The sequence below is a fragment of the Neopelma chrysocephalum genome, unplaced genomic scaffold (genome assembly GCF_003984885.1).
Source record: "Neopelma chrysocephalum unplaced genomic scaffold, ASM398488v2 Primary Assembly neopelma1_99, whole genome shotgun sequence".
Taxonomy (NCBI): Eukaryota; Metazoa; Chordata; class Aves; order Passeriformes; family Pipridae; genus Neopelma; species Neopelma chrysocephalum.
In genome coordinates this window covers 1889630-1911643 of record NW_020897762.1, presented here as the reverse complement: position 1 = coordinate 1911643, position 22014 = coordinate 1889630, and the positions used below count along the sequence as shown (strand labels likewise).

General features: G+C 42.6%; 1 protein-coding gene across 1 annotated transcript in view; it reads right to left on the bottom strand.

The window, feature by feature from the left end:
- MEIS1 (Meis homeobox 1) overlaps positions 1 to 22014 on the bottom strand; it is a 107838-nt gene that overhangs the window by 37989 nt on the left and 47835 nt on the right. Inside the window, 1 exon segment of the mRNA XM_027694939.1 lies at positions 13583 to 13728. Within this exon segment, the coding sequence (XP_027550740.1) occupies positions 13583 to 13728 (146 nt within the window).

Here is a 22014-nt window from a genome sequence, read left to right as displayed (position 1 = left end):
CAGCTTCAGCAACAATATTAAATAGTGGTAGGGACCTTGCATGTCAGCTGATGGTTCTATTTCTCCTGCCATATGAGTCCAAAGTTGCGTCCAACATATTCAAACTCAGTTTCCCCTCTTTTTTCCCCCTTTGATAATTCACCTCACCGTTTACTCAATCATTTTAGGTAGGGGGAAGTGATGAATATTGCTGAGTGCCAGTTTTTTCGGTGCAAGATGAATAACCCCAAGGAGCAACTTACACTGAGTCCCAGGCTCCTGTCAGCCCTATAATTGATGATGTTTTCACTGTAAGGGGTGGGGACTGGGACACATTAAGGCTCAATAGGGGAAGTAAATGGAGTGAATTGACTCAGCAACTCTGCCTTTTACCACAGCTTCTAATAAGGATAAACTGATTACTGCCAAATGTACTTTAACATCACAGGGAAGGGGGGGGGTGAAATAAATCGATCTGCTAAAAGGAAATAAATGCCATACCAGAAGTTTTTTTAAAAGTGAACTTTTACATTCAGAAGAGTAGAAGCACGTTTCAGCATTATGCTGCTGCTTCTTTCCAAGTTGCTATTTGCCACTAAACCAAAAATGAATTTGCAGCCTTAAAATGCACCCTAAAGATGAACGCAGCAAAATGATCTCTATAAAGCCAACTTATCATTTTTGTAATCTCACTCTCAAATGACTCCGATAACAAAGAGGTGCATGGCAATGCTCACAGTGTATTTCAAATGCTGACTTTATGTCAGCATCTTTTTACAGCGATCCAGAGACCGGATGCTGCGCTTCTGCGCCAGGCGGTGGGGAAGGCAAGCAGGCGGCAGCCCAAGTTGCCAGGGGTGACTATGGAGCTGACAACCCCAGGATCCAGCAAAACCCGCCCTGACTGATGGCTTCTGGGTTCCTGCTGACCTTTGATCCTTTCTGGTTTGGTCGGGAACAAAAGAGCCTGTTCACCAGGGCCCCTCACACGAATATTTAACAAAAGCGGTCCTTGCCTATATGCTGATTAATATGTTTGCCTTACATGCGGCAGGAGGAGGACCATAGCCATCCCCTGCCGCTGTGCAGGTAAGCACCAGCTTACCTAGCTTGTATGTCACACAAAATAAATCAAGGAAATTCACCACAAGGCACACAAAGATGAATAAAACAGGTAAAGACAATTTTTGCCACCGCTGCAAGAAGTTGCCGAGGCTGGCGATGGCGCCAGGAGCGACATCCCTGCGGACCCAAAAACCTGTGGAGAGTTTCTGTCATGAGAGATTTGATGCTGCTCTGACACTGAGGGCCATCAGCAGCTCGAACATGCTGTTGCAAAGATGCTGTCGGCTACGGCAACCATGGAGGATGCTGTCCAACCCTCTGCAGCAACTTTCATCACCGCATATTGTCACCATAGCAATGAAGCTGAACGCGGGCAAATGACAAGGGTCTGTCATCACTCAGCCCTGGCCTGACAGCCCTCAGCACCAGTCGCTCTCATCCAGCCTCAATACACAAATAGGTCCTCAATGGGCCCAAAAGTAATAATCTGCCCATGCACAATGTCATCGCTTCACTGGCGCTCCAGTAGCAGTGTGCAGCCCTTATACCCTGTGGAGGTGGCTCTGTTTCGTTCCCCAGTGAGTTTTCGTGCTTTAGGGAAAAGGAAAAGTGAGAAAAAGGGGAGCCAGAAGGGAGCCGGTGGTAATCAAACATCAAATATCAGAGATAACCGAGGAAAAAAGAAAAAAAAAAGGAAAAAAATCTGTTGCACAAATGGAAGTAAAATATGAAAATTAATGTTTGCAAGGAAAACTACAACACTTTCCATGTAATGGCTTCAGCAAGGAATAGCAGTGTTACTGTGAAAGTCTAAAGCTCCCTTCTAATATTAAACATGGTAGTTGTATATAAAATGCATCCGCTGCTCCCTTCACAGAAACAGGTGTTTGGGGTGAAGTCAGGATAACTGGCAAGGTATGCCGGGCTGTCACCGACAGCAAGCATGGCCAACACGCCGCTCTGCCTTCACGCCAACACCAAAATCAGGGTCCCAGCTATTTTCACGCTCTTCCTGCCAGAGATGCCACAAAGAGACAATTAACTTGGTCTACTTCCCTGCTGCCTGCGTGGAAGTACAGCAAGAAATGACAGAAATCAGAGATGGCAAACACTATCTCATCTAGAGCTCGTCTGCCTGCTTGGATTAATCAGAACACCTCTATTTCAGGAGAATTTCTGCGTGGGGTCAGTTTTTACTCATCCTGCCCATGCAAACTCGCCCCCTTCCAATCGTGGCACGTGGGGAAGATGGTGAGAAGGATCTGCCTTGGTGGTTACCTTACTTAGCTCATCTTGACCACGCACTTCGGATTTTACTTTGTGTTTAGTCACACAGAATAACCCAATTTAACAGCGACCCTATGTTATCACGCCAGCCCTCTCACCATTTTGAAAGTTGCCTTTTAATGATATTTAATTTAGGCTCGCTTATATGCTACATTTGCCAGTGAACACATTGGCTGCGTGGCTCTTATTTAACACGATCCCCATACAACACGCTCGCCCATCCACAGCAGCCCTGGAAAGACAATTCGCTGCCTGAACATTTTTTAAACCTGATTTACCGTTCCAGAGAAACAACTCCGCAACTAATCTTCCAGGACAAATGTAATGCCGAAAAGCAACTAAACTGAAACATATAAATTCCATATATACTTAAAAATATTATTGTCTGTAATTTAATATAACAATATTTCTAGGCCTATAACCTTGCACGCAGAGGCAATTTCCCAAGCATTAATACTTAAATGGGTCATATGCACCACATCTGTCATTCTGTCCTGAAGTCTATGAGGCACAACCAAGACTCTGCAAGCCTATTGATTTTTCTAGCATTTGCTTTAATTTACTTAACCATTGAGAAATCCATCAGTACATAAAGGGCAACTGTCCATTACTGCCTCATTTGCAGACATTCTTTCCCCTCATTTTTTTTTGTTTTGGTAAATATTTCTCCTTAAATCGCTGTGTGTTTACAGTGTAAAAATGAATCCGGAAAGTGCTCACACCTGTTTCTGTTCAGTAACTGCTGCACTGAGGTATATGTAATGTGCTTAAAGATAGAATAAATATCTAGACATTATTACATCTGTGTGCAAAGGGTGGTAAATTAGATCCTAATTACATTAACAGGGATTCTGCCTCCCAGCTTAAATTTTACATGAGCACTCTGTAAAAATCCAAAAGCTCTGCTGTGGTTTCTTTACGAGCTGGTGATTACAGCTACTTCCTATGCGGTCACTAAATATTCTGTTTACAAATAAATGAAGAAGCTTTGAGCCAACTTGCCAGGGTAATAATCCATGTTTTTTATTTTTTTTCCCCCAGCAAACCTTTACCACATAAGCATGGCAACAATCAGAAGCTCTGGCTTCATCTAATTACTCTATCACATAATTTCACAAATTGCCTTTTCACTGGGGAGCCAAGTGCAAAACACGCTCACAGTGGGATTTCAGGCAGCAGCTTTCATTTACTACTCATTTCTTGTTAAATTAAACACAAAAACACCAGTTGTGTGAAAGAAGTCAAAAAGAATGCTTGCAAATGAGCCAGACAAGTGTATCTTATATTTATACCATTTGCACAAAATAGCTCATTGGCAAGCTGGATTTTTAATGGCACCATTATCATCTTTAACCCTTTTAAAGCCTGGCATGGGGCTGGTAACTGGATCATCCCGACCAAACTCAAGCCAGTGAAATGGCACCAGGCAGTGCATCAGCCTTGTCCTTTTGTTAGTAACTGGGGAGAGAGAAAACATGCCCTGACTTTGCCTCCACGTAACCCCTCTGGCTTACTGAAGGTTTAGCAGGGAATGTCCCAGGACAGAATTAATTCCGTGAATTTCTGGGTATTACACCCACCTAATACAAGGGAAGGACAGTCCTACAAATAAATCAAGTGGGATTTGTAAGCACAATTACTATTTAACCCAGGACATCCCTTTGAGGTGTGGGGTACCAGCAACACTCAGGGGCAGAGGGACCTGGAGGACCAGACCCCTGCTAATTATCTGAGTGCTAACAAGGCAGGATTGCAAGCTGCCACCAAGGAACACAAATTATTTTGAAAATAATTGCAGCCAGTGTACCATCGCTGGTGGAAGTGAACCAGGGGTTACACCACTCTAAGATGACATTTTGTACATCAACAAGTACAAAACTAAAACACGACCATCAGTAATTAAAGCTGTTCCTTTTGTAGCACCAGAGCCAGTAGGTCAGGTACCATTTTACATCAGAAACCAGCCTTGATGGCTGCAGATTTGCCAACATTATCTGCACAGGGAGGAAAAAAAAACATTAGCAGCAGCTGTCTGTGTGCCTCGACATCGAAAATCCTATTCATACAGACAGGTGGAGTAATTTAAAAGCCAATGTGGTGCAATTTTGATGCAAGCAATGCCACTGTTTACTAAAACGCCACCATTACTGCTGTTTATGAAAACATTACTAAAATTGCATTTTATTCATAAGAGTCCTAAGGTTTAGGCTATTACCAGTTTCAGAATTATTCTGACCCCAACTGCAGCTTACAGCCCTCTGGGGTTTACAACCTGCTGCACTGATGGATCCATGCTCAGGTTTCAACAATGAAATCGAGGGTTTATCCTCCTTGCTATTCCCACACAAGCCCAGTGCAGTTCCTGGATCAGCACAAATTCCATGGCAAATAAGCAGAGTTCTGGCAATGAATCTATTAACTAGACAGATTATCTAATATGGCATTTACCTTTCCAAAAGTATCATTAGGGACCCCAAAAGGCTCTGACTGACATGAATAAGGGTGGTCTAGGAAGAAGAGTTTCACTTCAAAGCTGACTTTAGGAGCAATCAACAGAGCAAGCCACCCAAGGCAGAGTCCCACCATTCTCCCTCTGAGTTCAAAGTCCTTGGAAAACATATTCATATCAAGAGCAGCTCCTTGGTTTTACTAGTGTGACTCAAATGACCACTTTAGTGCCACTAACATGACTACCTTGCTTTTTGCATCACTGGGACAAAGCACCATCGTGAGAATGAGGGTTTTTTGTGTGAAGGGTTTTTTTAAAAAATACTTCCTTTGGACATTTAATGCTGCACAGGTTGAGTTACAAAAGGTCAACCAGTAGCCAAGTAAAGAATATTCATGCTACACCTAAAGTCTGAGAAGTATTTTCTGGGCAGAAGTTTCTGGTTCATAAAGCAAAAGATGAAGTGGTAAGTCTCCTAGACCTTGCCTTATTAAAATGATGGCCCACTACTGAAGTGAAACGAGCACTCTACTAAATACTCTGGGTCTAAATCGGGCAATGATGCAAAAGGCAAGGTAAATTAGATAACTACATATTAACTTAAACTCTTTTCTGCCTACTTACCTTCTCTCTACACATATATTTAGCACTGCTGTAGCTTACAGCCTGAGAAGTACAATAATGACTCTTATCAATAAGATCAGATTGGTTGGACTTGATCTTAAAGGTCTTTTCCCACCTTAATGACTCTATGAATACATTTGTCCCATGAATAATGACTCTGTGAATATTGAAAACTGGATTTTCAGCTGAGCATTTTGGGGGAAAGGGTGACATTACCCATGGAAAATTTTAACTTATACCAACAAAAAAAAATTTTCTGTGGGTAATTCTGATGGGCAGACAGTAAACATAAGTAGTCAATATTAAAAATTAGGGCCTCTTGCATATATGCTACAAGTAAAAACATGTAAGCTATAGCAGTGCAGATTCTGTGTAGCTGAAGGTAAATGGGGGAAAAGGGAAACAAAACTTTTTTAAAATGGGTAAAAAAACAACTTGCTTCTCATGCCTGCCCTGGAACAACAAATAGGCTATATTTACCACAATATCACTGCTTTAGTTCATCCAGACAAGGGTTAAGTTCACACAAACAGATGTAGGATACTCTATGCCAGAGCAAGGGAATGCATCTTACACAACTTGATGTACTACTTCCAAATGTGACCCTATTTGAAAGGCAGCTTATCTTACACCACAGATTAACACATCTCATCAGATATGCGCCCAACTGGTTTGGTGCCTCATATTTTGGCACTTTACCTGATCTGATTAAGTCATTTGCTAGCACACTGGCATGCTGCGAAACTCCTTCAAGAGTTAGATTTCCAGTAAAAAATTAACACTGGCACTTATATACATAAGCATATCTGAGAAACAACATAAGCTCTTTTGTAGCAACTCTGTTAGAGTACAAGCTAAACAAACATCTAATAATGAAGAACCAAGCCCATTAATTTATCCTCATTTCCTGCTCACCCACTGCTTGCCAAGATACTGTTGTTGCCTTTAGTGTACTTCATATTGCAAATTATTTGCCAAAATATTTCCACGGATACTTCCAGATTTACAAATTGGTGGTCAGACTTTTTCCCTTTCCCTCTCTCCCCTTTCCAAAAGTGATACTTGAATTTTGTACATTAGCTTTGACTGCAGAAAGACAGTGCATCACGTAACACATTGACTGGAGAAGGCTAATTTCAAAAAGGAAGCTGCACACACAAAATATCACAGCTGCAAATATAAAAAGAAAGGAGAGGGTGGAGAAGAAAGCAAAGCATCTACTGCTGACTTAAAAATTCTTATTACCGCAAACATTCTTGCTGGTAAACTCATTTCCGAGAATATTTATGCAAACAAAAGGAGTTCTAGTACAACCAGAGCAAGTGTAATTTAACATCTGAATTAATGTTTATCATGCTTCAACTTTTCAGTATTCCCTCACTTCTACTCAGATGTGAAATTCTGCTAGTGTGTAAATACTAATGTGTTTCAGCAGCTTCCAAATAATTCAAATTCTTTAATGTGCTGGTGGCTTCCACATGGGTAAAACAGTACCTCCAAACTGGGGGAAATTGGGAAAAAGGTAAGATAGCCCTTTGGGAATAGACACTCTCTTTAAAATCTACCCCAGGTTGTTGGTTACCTTCTGATTTCAACCAAAATACTTCCCTGGACCACTGCCATTCCCAGGACCAGTGAGGAGCCTGGGACGAGAAGTCACACACCACATAGTTTAAGACACAATGGCTGTCTTCAACAGAAATGGGAGTGAATCATAGATACGAAAAAAACCCAGATGCTGTAACTACACCACACTTCTGAATGTGAGAAGAGCCTAAGTAAATAACCTGTTTTCCCTTAACTGTCTAAAGCACCCTACAACTTAAATCATCTACAAGACAGCCTGAGATCTCAGTGCATGAGACGTGCACTTTCCAAGAAATCATGGAACTGGAGCAACAGCAGCATTGCCAAGGGTATCCTCCAAAAACAATAGGCAAAATTCCCTCATGCTAGAACATAGACCAATACTTGGAGTCTGGACAGCAGGTCAAAGCCACAAACTTGAGGAAGATTAAAGAAATTGCTGAAGATTTTGACAGTCACTGTCCTCCATTAAAATCTGTGAGGACTGAAGGGTTAAGAAGTTAATTTAAACCCAGTTACCAAAATCCTGTTTGTACTTCTTTTCTGGAGCTCTCATGCCAATAGAGAGAGCCTCAGAATAATTACCTTCTCCCATTATAACATTTCCCATTTTCTACAATTGGAGATGACTCTCACAGCACCTCCACCAGCAGAAGGGAGCAGAGGACCCTCCTTGTGGTTACTTGCACCAAACTGTGTTGGATGCTTTTGCTGGATGCTCTGACAAGTCTTCCCACTTGCCGGGAGCAGGAAGAGCCCTGGCTCCCGCCTTCCCAGTCAAGGGGATGGCGGTGCACGAGTGACCCAAGGCAAGCTCAAAAGCCTGGCTTTTCCCAGGAATTTGGGACAGCTGGCACTAAGAAGTCTTGCAGATGTGGAAGAAAGCTTTTTACAGCCTTGCCCACAATAAAATCAAGTGAAAGAGGAGACTTGCGTATTTGGGATAAAGCGGGGGGGACATTCTGAGTCCAATACATGGAAATATGACCCCTCTTACGCAGATGAGCTCCAGGAGCCCTCTGGCATTTTGCAGAGCAAGTATCAGTTGGTGCATGATGAAAATTCATTGTAATTTGCACTTTTTTGAGGGGGGGAGGGGCAAGGGGTGTTGTTTTGTTTTATGCCTCCAAATCTCTCAAGAGGAGGACAAAAACCCCTGGGTTTAGCCAATTATTTTCCTCTTTTTATGTGTTCAGTACCCTAGTTTTGTACACACCTACCCTTTCACTATACTCCTTTCCAAAACCAGACAAGTGTCCCGCATGGGAGTAGGGGCAGGGAGCCAAATTAACCCCATGTTCCTCCCAAGGCAAAATCTCACAACCATGGAGGGATGAGAAAAGACATGAGATCCACTTGTTTTAACTTTAAAAAGTTGCTAGCTAGTAAAGCATTCATACACAAAGAAAAGCTATAGAATTAAGAGGTATAATATAATTTTTTTGTCACAATAACATCCTTGAAGCGATGGGGACTATTTTTCTCAGCTAGATTAGGATATAAAGTATCTCCTTCAAATATCTCCTTCCAAAAAAATCTTTTATACAAATAACAGCTTCACTAAATAGTTGCATATTGCTTATTTTCTTGTTTATTAGCATGGTATCAAGCAACCAATAAAGGTTAAAAATCCAGTTACATAATAGAAAAAAATCCTTTCACTTTAAAGTCAACATTTTTCAGCCACGTCTTTTACTTTCTGCTCAGTGTCCCATTTCAGTAAGATTTAACCTCTTAAGGAAATTGTTTTAAAAGCAGTTAAAAATAATGATTAAATTATGGGATTTACATGAAAGAAATCCTCGGCCCATTCATTTTTTTTTTAAATCATGGCAATTTGTTTTTTAAAAGGTGTTTGAAGTCCTTGAATCTACCTCTTGGCACCATTAAAAAAGAGTAGTTTATAATCCCCTAATGTGCTTAAATAAAGCCTTCAATAGTTTAAATTGTTATTAAACATCTTTTGGGATTATAATTTTATGGCTTTTTTTGCCTGATTAGATGATGAACGTGAAGATCATCAAATACTCATCATATAACAAACCAATTACATCGTATAATCCCCAAAATGAGGTTTGAATACCAACATTTTAAATTAAGCTGGATTTAAAGGATGCAGAGAATTGACAATGAGGAAAAAAAAACACTTGAAACAACAACCCCCAAACTCCCTTCTTTTAGTTTTGAACAAAAAGGAATTTATACCAATTCCAAATACCAATTTATACCAAAAAACTGGGACAAAAGCATACAATGGGTTGAAGCAGAAACTCTGTTGCCACAATTAAATTTACATATTTAATTGTAAGCAAGATTATTTTTTCTTCCCCTTTCCTCTCTCCAAGCTTTTCCCTTATTTCACAATTCTTGCTGAGGGTGAGGGTCTCCTCACATCACAGTGAGGAGATCTGCTTGAAAACTGGGGGGAAGAAATGATCCCTGAATATTAAGTGATCTAAGAAATAATTTTTAAAAATTGTTTTAAAAGTCTAAAAGGCCCACAAAACATTATTGGGCTGCAACACACCCTGAAATTATCCTTAGAGAGACTTTCTAAAGGCCAGAGCCAGCACAGAACTGGTTTGCCCCAGTCCCTCCTCTGGCCCCTGCCATGGTATTTGATGTTCATCTGCACCCACTCCACACGCCTCTCCTCAATTCTGACTCTCCATTAACAGTTCAGGGATGTCCTCACCTCTTCAAATTATTAGAAGTTTTTTCTTCTTCTTTCTTTTTTTCCTTTAATCCACATAGTAACCAGGCTGCCATTTCAAATTTATAGCAAAATCCTAAAAATAGATTTCATAAACCTCCAAATTTACCAGCTGTTGTCATAATCTACCAGCAAAAATTTCAACAAGCTCCACAACTACATTTTGCCCATCCAAGAGACAACCTGAGCAGCTCTTCCAACCCACATGCTTAATCAAAATTAAGTCAGAATAGAAAACAGTTAAAAAAACCCCAAACCTGCAAAGTCCTAAGTGTGAGTCTGCTCAGCACTTTTGCAATTGTTTTAGCTGATTGTTTTTGCTGTTGTTGTTCCAAGAGGGAAAAAAAAATTTAAAAAAGGCAATTTGGATTAACTTATTCCCTATATTGCTTCAGAGCATACTGCCTGCATCCACAGAGGACAGCGCTTGCCTACCCTTTGGGCAAATGTCAACTTAGTTCTGCACATCAGTCAAAATATTTCGAGGGGCTGGAGCCTAACACTGAGTGGGAACTACTGCCCAAACACTTCAACATCCGGAGAGAAAAAAAAAAAAAAAAAGGATTTCCTCCCAAGTGAGAAACAAGAACTAGGGGACAAACCTTCGGAAATGAAGTCAGTACACAGAGGAAGACTTAATGCTCTTGGAGATGGAATAACTGCACAGAAGGAACTAAACCAACCTATACACTTTTGAAAGATTACATTCGTCCAACATTTATTTTAAGTCTTTCCAACCAGTAATCATTAGTATGACAGACACAGCAATTACTGTCTATTTTGTTTACTTCCATGCTGCTGATGTGTATTAATATTACAATTGCGAGGGGAAAAAAAATTTTCTCCTGAAAAGGAGGGCTCCCAACGAACACCCCAATCAGGAAGCACCAGTGGTCAGGGGGATGCTGGATTTTGCACTTAACTGCTGCTCATTTCTTTCCCTGCCATTTTTCAGGTGGCAAAGTGAAGGCAGGTAAAGCACAGGGGCCTGCCCTGACATATCCCCTGCCTGAATAGAACCACCTCCCTGTGTTTCCTCACCTCCCACTTTAGGGAGGACCTTGTGTTCGCCCTACGAAAGACCAAATCCACCGATAAATAAATAGATGGATAGATAAATAAGTAAATAAATAATGTGGGATCTCTAGTTTCCTTGGAACGATCTCCCTCCTGCAGCAAGGAAACCAGCTGGGGATACCACCATACCACCGTGCAGGGTTTTAAGAGCAGTCATGAAAGCCAAATGCCCTTATAAATGAACTGGAGTTTTAATTCCTTTGGTCTCTCCCCCCTGCTACTCCTCAGCTCTAATTGCAGCCATTACTTGGGCCTGGGGTTTTTTGGGGTTTTTTTGCAGAGAGGACAGCACCCTAAGCAGCCTGTAAACACTCTGCATTGGTCTAGCTCTAGGAAGAGCCTACAGTGTTCTCCAGAAGTGTTTTAATTTGAGGAAACTGGCCAAGATCCCACCTAGAGTCTGTCTCAAGGTCCTACCTGAAGAAGATTGGACTGGATAAACCAATTCTGTTTTACTGAATTGATCAGAGAACCCTGGATCTACCATGCTGCCAGGAGAGGAGAAAGCTGCCCTGCAATAAAAACCACCTGCTTCACCTGGTTGGGCTGGATCTGCACAGGGGATGGTGGATTTTTAAAGCAAGCTTTAGCTCAATGCTGCAAGGTAGAAAATGCAGCAGCTTCATTGCATAGGTTCTGGGGGGAATGGTTCTTCCTGTATTTGCGTCTTCCAGAAGAAGAGACCATCTTACAAACAAATTTTAAGACGTTGTCTCCCAGGAGCTGCAAGGAGCCCTTCGGCAAGTTCTACAGGCACTCTCCTCTTCTGCACACTATTACCTCACAGGAGAAGAGTGAAAAGCCACTGGAACCCTACAACTAACCCAGATGAAACAGTGAGGGGGTCCATTCTCTGGTCCTGAGACTGTGCATGAAACTAGCTGCAGGGTCAGGTCAAGCCCATGTAGTTAAATGCTCAACACAGGGTGGTTCCCACCACAAGGCCTTTTTGGAAACACCCTGTAGCCTTCTACCTTCCCAGGAATGGGCTTGGAAGGGGGTAGCTGGTCCAGGCTAAGAGTGTGCTGAAGACTGCTCGAGCAGTTTACCAGGATAGACCCCCACATTCCTGTGCTTGGGTCTGGGTGATGTTTTATTTACCAGCACAAACACAGCAACAGGACACTCTCAGGAAAAATATTTATGCTACTTAATTTGCAATTCCTCACTGGAAACTACAGGGACTGACACGCAGCTCAGCGTTCCCTGGTGTGCCTTGTCGTGGCTGCAGAGCTTCCAGGGCATCTCCTCAATCCAAAACCTAAACCAGCTGTGCCAGGCTGGTTGTTGTTGGCACAGCATCCCTGGACTGTTTGGAGGTGGATGTCCTTTACCTCACATCTACCTGCAGAGAGATGCCAGGCGTCAGCTCACCTTGGGTGAGGACCTCGAAATGGGGAGCTGCCAACACCTAAAGGGACCTCAGCCTTTGGAAGTGATGGCACTGAACGCACCAGGCAGGGATAAGGAGCTGGCAAAGCCGGGACATGACTGACATGGAGTCTGCTAGAGAGAGAGATTAACTTGGAGATATCCGAGGCCCCCTCTGGCCTCGGAGGAGTAGTGCTCCAACATGAAGGTTCATTCATAGCAACCCAGGACTGCACGGGACAGGATTCCCTGCCTGATCCCTGTGCTGACAAGAGTCATGGCAGGTATCTGGTTTCTTGGCTCAGCTGGGGACGGAGGGGTGATGTGCATGAGAGCTTCCTCCACTTTACAGCTATACTCTTGGCAGAGCTCCCACCAGGGCTGGGCAAGCTGGCCAGCTTCTAGTTTCATCCCGACCCTAACTACAGGCAGAGGAGAGAGTCAACCACTGAGATTAGAGGGAAGAGCCATTCTTCACTACCACCAGCAGACCCTCAGTACCTCTCTCCTGACCCTTATCCTCCTGGCACAGAAAGGCTGAGACAGAAAACCTGGGGCTGAAAGCTCACATCCCCACGGTGGATAAAAGCATAGTGACAGATCACAATTTGATGAAAAAGGAGAATGGCATTAGAAACACTTTTCTAAATGCTAACATTAGAAGGTGTGGTACACAATATAAAGCTTTGAAACCAGCTCCAGCATCCAGCTTAACCCCACACACCTGTCCAGAGCTTTGATTTCAAATCCCAGGAATAAAAAACCAAAAACATACAGTAGCTGTGGTAACAGAAATAGCTGTGCATCCCCCCCACCACTTTCTAACATTAAATACAGGGGTAACTTACACTCTGGGAATGAGAATGTCTCAAAGAAAAAAATTACACTTTGCTATTAAACCAGATACATTCAGACCTTTCATCATGAAGCTTCTGATGATCTCTGACAAACATCTGAATATGGTCTTTGTTTGCTTTTGGCTTTGTTTTTTAATCTCCCCAATTGTTTTCCGCAGCTCTCCGGAGCACAGAACCAGGGGCCGAATGCTGCTCTGTGCTCCAGAGCAGCGATTCCCACATCAGCTGAGTGGAGCTGCAAAGCAGGACAGGTCTGCGGGGTTATATTCATATAAGCTTTAAGTAGAAATCACATTTCGCAGTGACGTCCTGTTAACAACTGTGTCTCAAACAAACAAACAAAAAATATCTAAAAACAACACGCACACACACACAAAAAAACCCCAAACCATCAAAACATACACTCTGTGCTCTTCCCCTGGCATCTAGCAAATGAGGCAACAACAGCTCTGCCCGGAACAGTTCCTCAGCTGCCTGTCAGCAACATCATACGTATTTTTTGCTTTCTACGACTACTACAACTATGACATTATCCATGTTTTATTTTGCATATGTGATCTAGAGTTCACTTACTGTTAGATGCTGGAACAGCCATGCCCTCATGATATTTGTGGCTACTTTGGGAAAGATGCCACGCTTTTTATGTCGCTTTTTGTCCTTATCTGGATCATCATCATCACCTGTGCTGGGGGAAGCTACACTGTTGTCCAAGCCGTCACCTGTAAATATAGTGAATCAAATTTTGACTTATGCTACCTTTATATACTTCAGCCGAAGCCTGGCTTTGGGTATAAACTGCATGAATATTTAAATGAGGTATAAATTCTTTAACACCGTAATTCACCAGGGGTTGAGGGGATGGGGGAGGGAGGGAGAGACATGGGGAGAGGGAGGGTCTCAGAACTGTGTCGGCCCCATTCTGGTTTATCCTGAAGGACAGTGTGGCCACTTCTGCCATGGTAACCCAAAACAAAAAGTGCTTAAAAATTGTAAAAAACCTGCAAGCATCCAGCTTGCAAAGGTGGAAACGGTGGGTTTTCTTCACACTAGGTCACTTCCCAAAGATTCATCCCAATCAGCTACTTTGGCTGAGCTGACAATCAGGAAAGTGGTGTTACGGGATGGGGATCATGACATGTGTGAAGCCAGGTGCCTCGTCCCACTCTGGGATGTGAAAAGCAGGGTGAATGCAGCTCTCTTGCTGCATCATATTCTCTCCACAAATTTGGAAATAACCAGATGACTGGGGCATCACTTATACTAAGTCTTTTACAGATGTTTGACGTCCCCTGACTCTTTGATGGGAGGTGGGCAGCTAACTGGCCTCCCCTCTTCCCAGTCCCAGCCAAAAGAAACTCATAGTGGGATAAGCAAGCACCAATTTGACATACACCATTAGGAACTAACACCCTGCTTTGTGCCAGTGTGCCATAGCTGTAATAGGTGTCTGCTCCTGCTAAACAATAACTGATCCAGAATGAATTTCCTTAATGCAGAGAAGGTCACAGACAGTTCTCAACACATTACCAACATGTCTAGGGGAGGATGTCACTGCATAGCAGCCAACTTGGGTCTGGGTTGATGGGTTAGTGACCAAAGGAAAACAAAAGTTGCAGTGCCTGGCCAGTTTGCATGCAATTTTTGTTTCAAACCCTGGACACAGTTTATAAACAAGTCCACAGAGCAAGCAAGTCTTTGCATTTCACTGCATGTGGACTGAACGGTGTATCCTGGCTTCCAAGGACACTGTATTTGTAGCAACGTGGAGTTGTGATGTTATTAGGCAAGTGTTTTTTACACCCCTGGGCAAGAATGATCAAGAAAGCCATCTGAATTGGGCTGAATACAAACTATCTCCATTAGGGACAAAAATAAAATATATTTTTAAAAAAAGGGATGCAGACTGTCAAAATTGTGATTTGTTAAGCAGCTTTCAGCACCAAAAAATAAAAGCTATTATTAGTGTTATATTTTTAGCATGTTACTGACCGTGGCAAATTTATAATTGTCCTTATGACTTGGCCTGTGTCTTTAATGAAATGGTAACCTTGGGTAGTTACAGAAACAAACAAGATTTTTATGAAGAAATTAGATATCCGACAAATTCTTTGAAAGCCCAGTATGTAAAAAAGGGCTTTTATACAGAGAAGCAATTCACCATATAAAATAATAATTCATAAAAGAAACATGAGCAAAGGAAACAACTCAACAGCATTTAAAATTCCACGGGCTAATCCACTTTCTGTCTGCGAGAGGCAAACAAGGAAAAGAAAAGTATTACGCATTCATTGATTAAAAATGAAAAGCTTCTAACCTAATGACACTGCCTTTCACCACCTCCCTGCCATCGTCCACCCACCCTCTCCCCCCACCCCATTTTTTTAAAAATACACTCATTTCAAACCCCCTTCAGATTAATTTAGCAGGCATTGCCTCATGCCTGACGGGAGGAGGACTCATTGATAATTTATGGAAATATCTACTATAATCCAAGGGAGATGACTTTTTTTCCAGCTTTGTGCATCAATAGATAATCAAGGCCTTCAAGCAGCCTTAGCTTCCCATTACCTCGGGCAAGAGAATTCCTGAAAGCATGCCTCCAGGGCACCTGAATTATATCCTCCATTAGGGGAGGAAAAGCTTTCTGCATTCCACCTATAACACTCCCCAGAACCTTTCCTGTTTATTTCTGCTGTATGAAAGCAGAAGCATTAGGAACAGGATTTTTTAAGTGAAGACTTATGTAGATACAATGGAGAAACCTTTCAAGCGCGAGCCAGATCACCTCCTTCAATCCCGGGCAGTGACCTATCCCAAATAAAAGGTTTCTGTTACATCATTAGCTCAAGCCAAAAACAGCCTTGGCTTAATGCACAGTTTGTTCTTCCTACTGTTTTTAGGCAAATACTGCTACTTTACTCCCATCTGGGAGGGAAATTACACTGCTGGGCTGTAATCTAAGACAAGATTTTCATTGGAAGCAAATGCTTTCAATCCAGTGTAAATACTGGTGTATGTTCAGAAAAGCCTAAAACAATAAACCCTGGCCTCGACCGACACAAGTTAGAGAAAGTGAAAAGCAGGGAGAGAATAAGAAAGCGCCCAGCTATCCTTGGAGCAAATGCTTCGGTAGACTTCTGTAAATTGTTTAACCTCTTCCACTTTTTTTAAATGGAAAATTGATCCCGTAAAGACTGAAACCACAGAGAGAACTCTAAATGGTCAATTGTGGATTTTAGTATTTCCATCTACTTTGCAACTCGATACACTCACCTCTGTGAGGTCTCCAGAGATCCCCCCCCCGCCCTTTCTTTTTTCCCCCCCTCTTTTCCTCCTTTTAAAGATTACTAAACAAACTTGAAGCACCACTGACCAGCCACACGGTAGCAGCTACGAACTGCATTTGTAAAATGTCGGTGGCGACTCTGTTCCTGAAGTTGACTTCTCCTGCTGCCAAATGAAGGCGAACTGAAAAGGTGGAAATAATCATAGAAATGATGCTAGTCCATAAACAAGCTTACAGCCTCATTAGTATAGCGGGAGGCTCCGCTGGGTGATTTATGCTTGTTTTGCTGATGCCATGAGGAAATGCCATAGGGCAACTTTAGCCAGCTGCTAATGGTTTCTGACAGCTTCTTAGCAACTAGTGCAAGCAACGCCGTGGCGTTTGCTAGTGACAGAAACCGAAAATGTCATATTATCTGCCCATGTGTCACGAAGTCCGTGTGGCAATTAACTAGTAGGCCAGTGACTGAGGGGCCACAGGCTCTCCAGAATGGCCCATGGCTATTTGGGGTCAAAGCGGGCGCGCTGCTCGCCTTTACGCTGCACATATGCATGTGTGTATGTGCCGTCCCCACCGCGTTCCCTCCGCCCCGCTCGCCAAGGAGTTTGGTCCGTGCGGATCCTTTGTCCATGGAGAAACTCCATCCCGCTTTCTCTTTAGGCATGGAGTGACATTATCAGAGGAATTGCAAGTAATCTGTCTTGATATGATGGTTGGAAATGGCACTTTAATTGGCAATACCTGATTCCCTGGTTTTGAGTGCTGGATCCGAAGGTGCTAGCTGTTTTTCTGCTCGCTCGCAAATTAGTCTAAAAGGATTTAAGATCACTGAAGCAGACTCGTTGCCTGTCAAATTGCTGGGAGCGCAGCAACTCTGCACAGCAACTAGACGCTGTTTAAAAAAAAAACAACAAAAAACCCGGAGCCTGTAAGGAGCAGAAGGAGAGCCCGGGCTCCGCACGCCCGCTCCCTGGCGAGCAAGACCAGGCGCTATATGTCAAACTGTCAAACCTTTCAGCGTGGCCGTTTGCCCTTTCAAATAATATTTAAGAATTGTTTTTACACAATTTTTTATAGGCCATGGTCTAGTGAAAGAGGCCAACCAACAAAGAAAGGAATTTGTACTACAATTCGTCCGTGCACGATTTCTTGCCAGACCTGGGCCAGTCCCCATGGAGCGAGGCAGGTGACCTGTGGCAGCTCCCTGGCTGTTGGGGAGCTCCGATTTCAAACGCCCTCGACTCCGGCGTCCCAGAGTTGCCTATTTAAGCACACCCAGGCATTTAGGCCTTGCTATCTTGTTCCTTTCAAGAAAGGATAAAGCAGCATTTATCGTATTCAGCCCTGCTGAATGGGTCAGGCCGGCCGTGCCAGCAGGGGCTCTTCTCACTGCGTCCCCCTCTCCGCTGTCATTGCCTCTTACGACTTCCCTTCCCCTCCCACTCCCCGAAAAATCAGAGGCAGAAGCAGCAAAGGGCAACCAAGTTTACAGCAGCCCCTCGAGTGGGTAATACTCTCTTTGTCCTGGGTGATGTGTTATGAACCTTTGTTGGCAAAATAGGTGCTTCTGGAGAGCAACTTGGCACAGGCACTCGCCTTCAGCAGCCATGGCTGTGGCAGGAGTTTGCTGGTGATTCAAAGCCTCCTCCCTCGCTCTCACACTAAACCCAAATTAAATGTCATCCCCCTGCGACACTGGAAAGACATACAGTGTGGCACAGATGGGCAACTTACAGCCACTCCAGTTCCCAAAGCCACCCTCAGACCTCAACCATAGGAAATGTCCAGATATGAGATAAATATTCCCAATTCCAAGTCATGAAGGTTTCAAAAAGGCTGAAAATTCAGACATCTTAAAAATCCTGACCCTTTGCTCGACTACAAAATCCATGCCTTTGCATGTAACTCTTTTGACTAAGGTCCTTATATAATTTTAAGTGACCAGAAATCTCAATAGCAAAGTGCCAAATACAGCTTTACTACAAGTACCTTCACCAGACTCAACAGGTTATTTCTCCCTGCATGCAGCCCTGTCCTGGTATCAAATCTCCATTTGGAGGAAAAGTATTTTTTATATCAAAGAAAACCAGACTATTCTAAAAAGCCTGCTTCCCACACCTCTGCCAGGAGATCTGAGAGAGGTTTTGGGGTCCACTGCTCAATTTGCTGAGAGGGGGTAAGAGGAGGGCACTAGCTTTGCTGAGGTCTGCCAAACAATAAGATGAACAACACCTTCCAGCTTTTGCAGTCCAGTTCTAGATAGGCATCTAAATCCACTGCTTTAAGGAGTTCACAGAAGGGAAAGATGTGCACTCAAAGCCCTAGGAAAGGCCTGGAGCAACTTTTAAGTGGACTGACTAAATCAGAGTCCTCCAGAAGCTCCCTATGTTGAACTTATTTGTATGTGTTCAAATCTCTCCTGTTAAAAGCAGCTTCTGCCTCCTAGAAGAACTTCACAGTTTGCATTTACTTTTGCATTTCATGAGCTAATATAAATTAAATATGCACCCTGTTTGGACAAAAACTATTGACTTCTGCCACAACTAGACTTGCAATGCATTTGATGTTAGAACTGAAACACTAAACATGTATGATTTCTTTTTAATTCTACCATAAATTTTTTTACAAGCTAGATACAAGTTCCTCAAATTCCTGCTTCTGCTAGTATGAGAAATTCTAAATTATCTAAGCCAAATATTTAACTGTTCACTCTCCAGCCACAGGTCTGTTGTTTCCTTTCTCTTTTAACTACTCCCAGAACCAAAGTCTCTTTAGTAACCTTTCCAGGTAGCTGGCAAGGAAGATTCATCAGTAACTTCAAGCAGCATATAATGTACTAGAGAAATTTTAAGTGGCAAAATAACTTTCCTTAGCCTTTCTTCAGTGTTGTATACCAATTTAGAGTAATGACTATAATTTCCACAGATTTACCTATGTTATCTTTTACAGAAACAAAACTCCAGTTTGCTGGATACCCACACAATCCACCATGATGACTTTTTGCAGAGCAAAGCCAGACTTACGTGTGAAATTTTCCTATAAGGTACAAAATTATGAATTCTCAAAAAGCAGGTCTAGGGATACAATAAGCTTTTCTGTAAAGCAATTGAGAGGGAATCTGCTACAAACCACAGTTCACAGGAAATAGAACAAGGATCGTCATTTCAGACCACCAGCACTGAATGGACTTGGGTAATCAAAGAAGAATGTGGAAATTTTTTTTATATGTATATTTTTTTAAAAATTTGTTTCTGACACAACCATCTCCAGCTTGGCACAGGAATGTGGTGAGCCGAAGTCACACCCAAATGACTCTGATGTGAGTCAGGGCAGCTATTATTCACGTCCACAAGTACAGAAGGACAAGTTCACTACTCAGAAATGATCATTCCTGCTCAGAGCAAGGTGGGGAAGGAGGCAAGCTGAGCAGCACAAGGGCTGAGTGCTCAGGTATGCCACGAGAGAGCTGGAAGGCACCTGCACAATCTGGGTTGCACGCCCAGCTGCTAAACCAAGCTGCACCTATTCAGTCAGGAGAAACAGAAGTTTAGACATTAAAAGGCCCTTAAGTTTAGAAGATTTCCCCAAAACACATGATTTTAAAATACAAACATGCATGCACGTATATATTGCATATGTAACACTAACCCACTGACTGCTCTCAACCCGCCAATGCCCAAGCAAGGCACACAAGTTGAGAGTGGGACTCCCACCAAAAAGGTACTTCAGAAAGCATAAAGTAACTGTGTCATTTCCTTATCAGAAAAAACATTTTCTGTTGTTTTGGATCCATGGTTAGTCAGAAGCACCCACTCCTGGAGTTCCTGAGGTCAATGGCAATCACCTCAGCACACTGCATGGCCTACAGAACAGCCCCAAAAATGACTTACAACTATGTTGTAAGTCTGCTTGTGAATTTGAAATGTGGTGTTGATGAGGGATCATTTTTTTTTTCATACTCCTTAAGGAGAAAGCCTTCTCAAATATACTTAATAAAAAGTTAATGAGGAACAACAAGGATGAAAATGAGCATTAGCAAGGAACAAATACCATGTGTCTGGGTTTGCACACATCTCCTAAGGAGATGCAGTACATGTTTCATGTAAGGATTCAGACCAAGACATAAACAGTAGGAGGTTGTCAGTCACAGATAGTATCCATATTTACAAGATACTAAAGGACACAGTTGCAAAAATATCCTACAAAAATATTCACAGATAGAGTAACATGGACAAGTATAAATTACACTCTGGCATTTGACAAACTTTCAAAGTTTTTTCTTGAATCATTGCACTTTGTTCCTCAGAGACAGGAGCACCTTTCTCTAGTAACTCGACCCTCCTTTTTGACTTGAATTCCCTTCAGGCAAGTAAAGAGCAAATTAGCTGTCTATGCAAAGAGTAAAAACAGCATTGATAAATAGTGGGGGAAAAACCCACAAATTTTAGTCATTTTCATTTCTTTGGCAGCTTTTTACAGCTGGAGCGAAGGAAACCTCTTCCCCTGCACAAAGTAGCACTTTTAATGGGTTCAGAAAACTCCGCTATTATGGGTTTGTTGTGAGGCATTTCTGGAGCTGTGCATCTACACACAGAATGAAACACGGAAAAGAAAGCAATTCATTGTATGGGAAGCAAACAACTTTCTGCTGCCAACATCAAAAGTTTACTTTGAGCAGTTGGAAGCAAATATCCTACAGAAAAGTATCTGGTTAAACAGAAAAACATCCTGCTTTAACCAAGAAAGGTAAAAAGCTTAAACAGTTATGTTTTTTTTTTCCCTACCCTAAAAGCCACCATGACGAACCTACCACTTCTTGGGAAAAATTCTTTTTCAGTCATCCTCTCATTCTGTTCAAATGCAGGTCTTTGTTATGAAACCTATTATCTCCTACCTCATCGGGAGTGCTGAACCTCCCAGCTAAAGGTCTCACCAGTTGCATTCTCCATGAAAAGCCCATGGCATATGACTGAGACTTACTCCCTTGTAAAGCAGGAGCACTAGAAGCAGCAGGAGCACAGGACTGCTCTGCCATGGGGGAAATATGCCCAACTAATACCCCAAACGGCCACAAGGTCAACTTCTGTAAATCTCTATAGCTCCTTAACAACAAGCTCTATCTTTGTGTTTATCCAGCTTCTAAGACACTTGACTCTTGGACTGATCACAAGCAGCTATAAGAGGCTCAAAGCAAAGATCAGAGGCATATTATGTATAAACTAAGGGACGCATTATCTGTAGAAATAGTTTATTATGTGCAGCATTTAAGAAGGCTTCCTTCCCTAAACACAGCTAAATTGCCCTGGGCCCCACCTACACGCCTGCTCCAGAGGAGAAGATGACGCAGATTTCAAGTTTTACCACAGAAAACATGTGCCAGATCCTTGACACTGTCCAAACCATTCAAAATTAGGTTTCTTCTATTGAAAAAAGTTTTTAAAAAAATAATTTTTGGGCAAGACAAACCAAAATACTTGGGATTGTTGAACCTAACTAAAGCATTTTTTTGGGGGAGCCAATTCAAGAGCAATCAGTGCTGGCCCAAGCTCCAGTGTGCACTGCAGGAACCATAGTTCAGACATTGCTTGCCCCAAATCCCCTTCTGCACAGCTGGATCCCCAGTGTCACAGGAGTCATATAACCATAATGAAAGGGAGACACTTAGTCTAGCTGCAGCTCAAGCAAGTCAGGACTCATAACCTACCAAACCCACATGAGA